General features: G+C 38.5%; 1 protein-coding gene across 1 annotated transcript; it reads right to left on the bottom strand.

Annotated features, from left to right (window-relative positions):
- Positions 1-1,116: 1,116 nt before the first annotated feature.
- Positions 1,117-2,130, bottom strand: LOC141050169 (olfactory receptor 5AR1-like). The gene has a single exon (XM_073547003.1). The coding sequence runs from the start codon at positions 2,128-2,130 to the stop codon at positions 1,117-1,119; it is 1,014 nt and encodes a 337-aa protein (XP_073403104.1).
- Positions 2,131-2,447: the final 317 nt, after the last annotated feature.

The following is a 2,447-nucleotide window of genomic DNA, read 5'->3' as shown; positions in this document are numbered from 1 at the left end:
CGATTTCCAACTCAACTCTAACACATAGGACTGTGTTTATGGACTAAACCAATGTTCTTCTTCCCTATTTTTCTCCATACTTAATACCATAATTCTATTAACAATGATGAGCAGAAGATGGTGGCAAATCCTCACTCTACAGTTCCCAGCATGGAGAACATGGACAACAATTACAATTTATACTGCAGTAACACTGAAAAGGAAGGATCCCCCTTCTTGCTCCCAAGACTCCTTCCAACAATATGCATGGCTAACTAGAACTCCTCCCTGCCCAGCTGACTTCCCTACACCACATTTCTACTACAGAACTTTAGTAAAAGCATCAACAAAGAAACAACAATTCAGTGTATGAAAAATGTTAGCATTAGATCAACCACACTAGATCTTCAGGGGGTATCATTCTTTTTCCACTCGTTTTCACCGGCACCAAACATCTAACATACAGGAACAGACTGAGAGTAAATTGTGCCTACAGCTATTAATTATGGCCAACAACATCAGCTATGAATGACTTAGAATAGGTTAACAAATTTCAATACAATGAAAAACTTGGGTTTTGATGGACACCAACAAGGATGTGGGGCCCTTGTCATCTCAAATATAGGGTTCAAGTTGTCTCCTGGTTTACGTCTGTTCTTATCTGTGAACCTGTGGAATACTCTTTTGCCACGGCGCAAATCAAAGGAAACCCAACAATCAGAATCCATATGTGATTTTTACTTGTCTCTTGATTTTATTGGTGAACCATAAAACAGCACATTATGAAACTTTGCTGTTGATGATTCAAGTCTTACTAAGTTAAAAAGAACCTTCAATTTGGGAACGTGAACACTTCACTAAAGTTTATTCTTGCTCAGCACATTTCATAAAAGCAATGCTTGGAGCCCTTGAAGGAAAAAAAATGGAAGGACCATCAACAATCTGGATAGGAATAATTATAGATACTATACATGAAGTCTGAAGGCCACTTTTGCATCTTTTATGTTGGGCCCAAGCTACCTTCCGAGCATTTTTTTGTTGATTCCCATTAGCCTTGTATTCTGCACATTCTATTATGCCTTGTCTCTTAAGATTTGTCTAAATATTACTTCTGTTTTCTTTTCATCCAAGAAGAAGCTACATTGATTTTTTCCATAGGTTCTTCAAAGCTGGTAGACCATTAACCACATCCCACACATTCAAAAAACCTATGTGTACAATGTTCTTGAAGCCGAGTGCAGTACTTTTGATGGCAGACTTCACCTCTTTGTTCCTCAGGCTGTAGATAAGTGGATTTAACATTGGGGTCATAACTGAGTAAAAAATGGAAGCCACCTTGTCTTGTTCGTTAAATAAATCTGAAGAAGGACGTAAGTAGGTACAGAAAACAGAGACAAAGAAGACAGAGGCACAGATAAGATGTGAGGAGCAGGTACTGAATGCCTTTATTCTGCCCTTTGTGGAGTTGATCTTTAGAATAGAGAACATTATGAAAATGTAGGAGACCAAGATGGTTGTTAATGAACCTATGCAAAAAGAACCTATACACAAATGAGTAATCATTTCACAGGTGGAAATATCCGAGCAAGACAGTTTGAACAAAGGAAGGACATCACAGTAGAAGTGGTCAATGAGGTTTGAGCCACAAAATTGAAGTCCAAATATACAGTTTATCTGGATAGCTGACTGCATGAAGCCAAGGAAAAAGGCATTGAGAACAAGGTACAAGCACTTCTTCTTGGTCATTATGAGTACATAATGGAGAGGATGGCAGATAGCAACATAACGGTCATAGGACATATTTGAGAGGAGAACAAGATCTGTGCCAGCAAGAGTGGCAAACACAAAGAATTGGAGGGCACAGCCTTGAAATGAGATGGCCTTTGTCTTGGCTATGAGGTCAGAGATCATTTTTGGAACCACAGTTGAAGAGTAGAAAAGGTCCACCAAGGAAAGGTAACTCAAAAAGTAATACATCGGAGTTTGGAGAGCAGATGTTTTATAGACAATGGCAAACAACCCAACATTACTGACCACAGTTACAATGTAAACTAGTAGGAAGAAAATGAAGAGAAAAATGGCAAGAGTTGTATTATCGGTCAATCCAGTCAATAAAAATATACTTGCTTGGGTCTTGTTTTCATTGTCCATGTTCCTTCATTCTCTCTAGAATTGAAATAAATCTTGTCAGCAGACATAAATGCCATACCTCAGTCCACACCTCAGTCTCTTCCTATAAAGTCTTTTCTTGGCTCCACTCTAATCAACCCACTGTATGTTCTGCTGGCCATAACAGGTGAGTAGATGACCTGATAAAGGACAGGTTCAGGGTGTATTATATATGAGGATAACCAAAGTTCTAAATGACGTACTACACAATAAATTAAAATGCTACTTTTGAAAACTCCATGTGTTATGAATGAGTCACCGTAGGAGGCAGACACAAAAATAGCAGCTAAGTCCAGAAA

Source organism: Dendrobates tinctorius, unplaced genomic scaffold (assembly GCF_039654945.1).
Source record: "Dendrobates tinctorius isolate UK_male_01 unplaced genomic scaffold, ASM3965494v1 ptg000151l, whole genome shotgun sequence".
NCBI lineage: Eukaryota > Metazoa > Chordata > Amphibia > Anura > Dendrobatidae > Dendrobates > Dendrobates tinctorius.
This window is presented reverse-complemented; position numbering and strand designations above follow the sequence as displayed.

Coding starts and splice junctions, on each gene's coding strand:
- LOC141050169 (XM_073547003.1), bottom strand. CDS start 2,130: ATGGACAATGAAAACAAGACCCAAGCAAGTATATTTTTATTGACTGGA.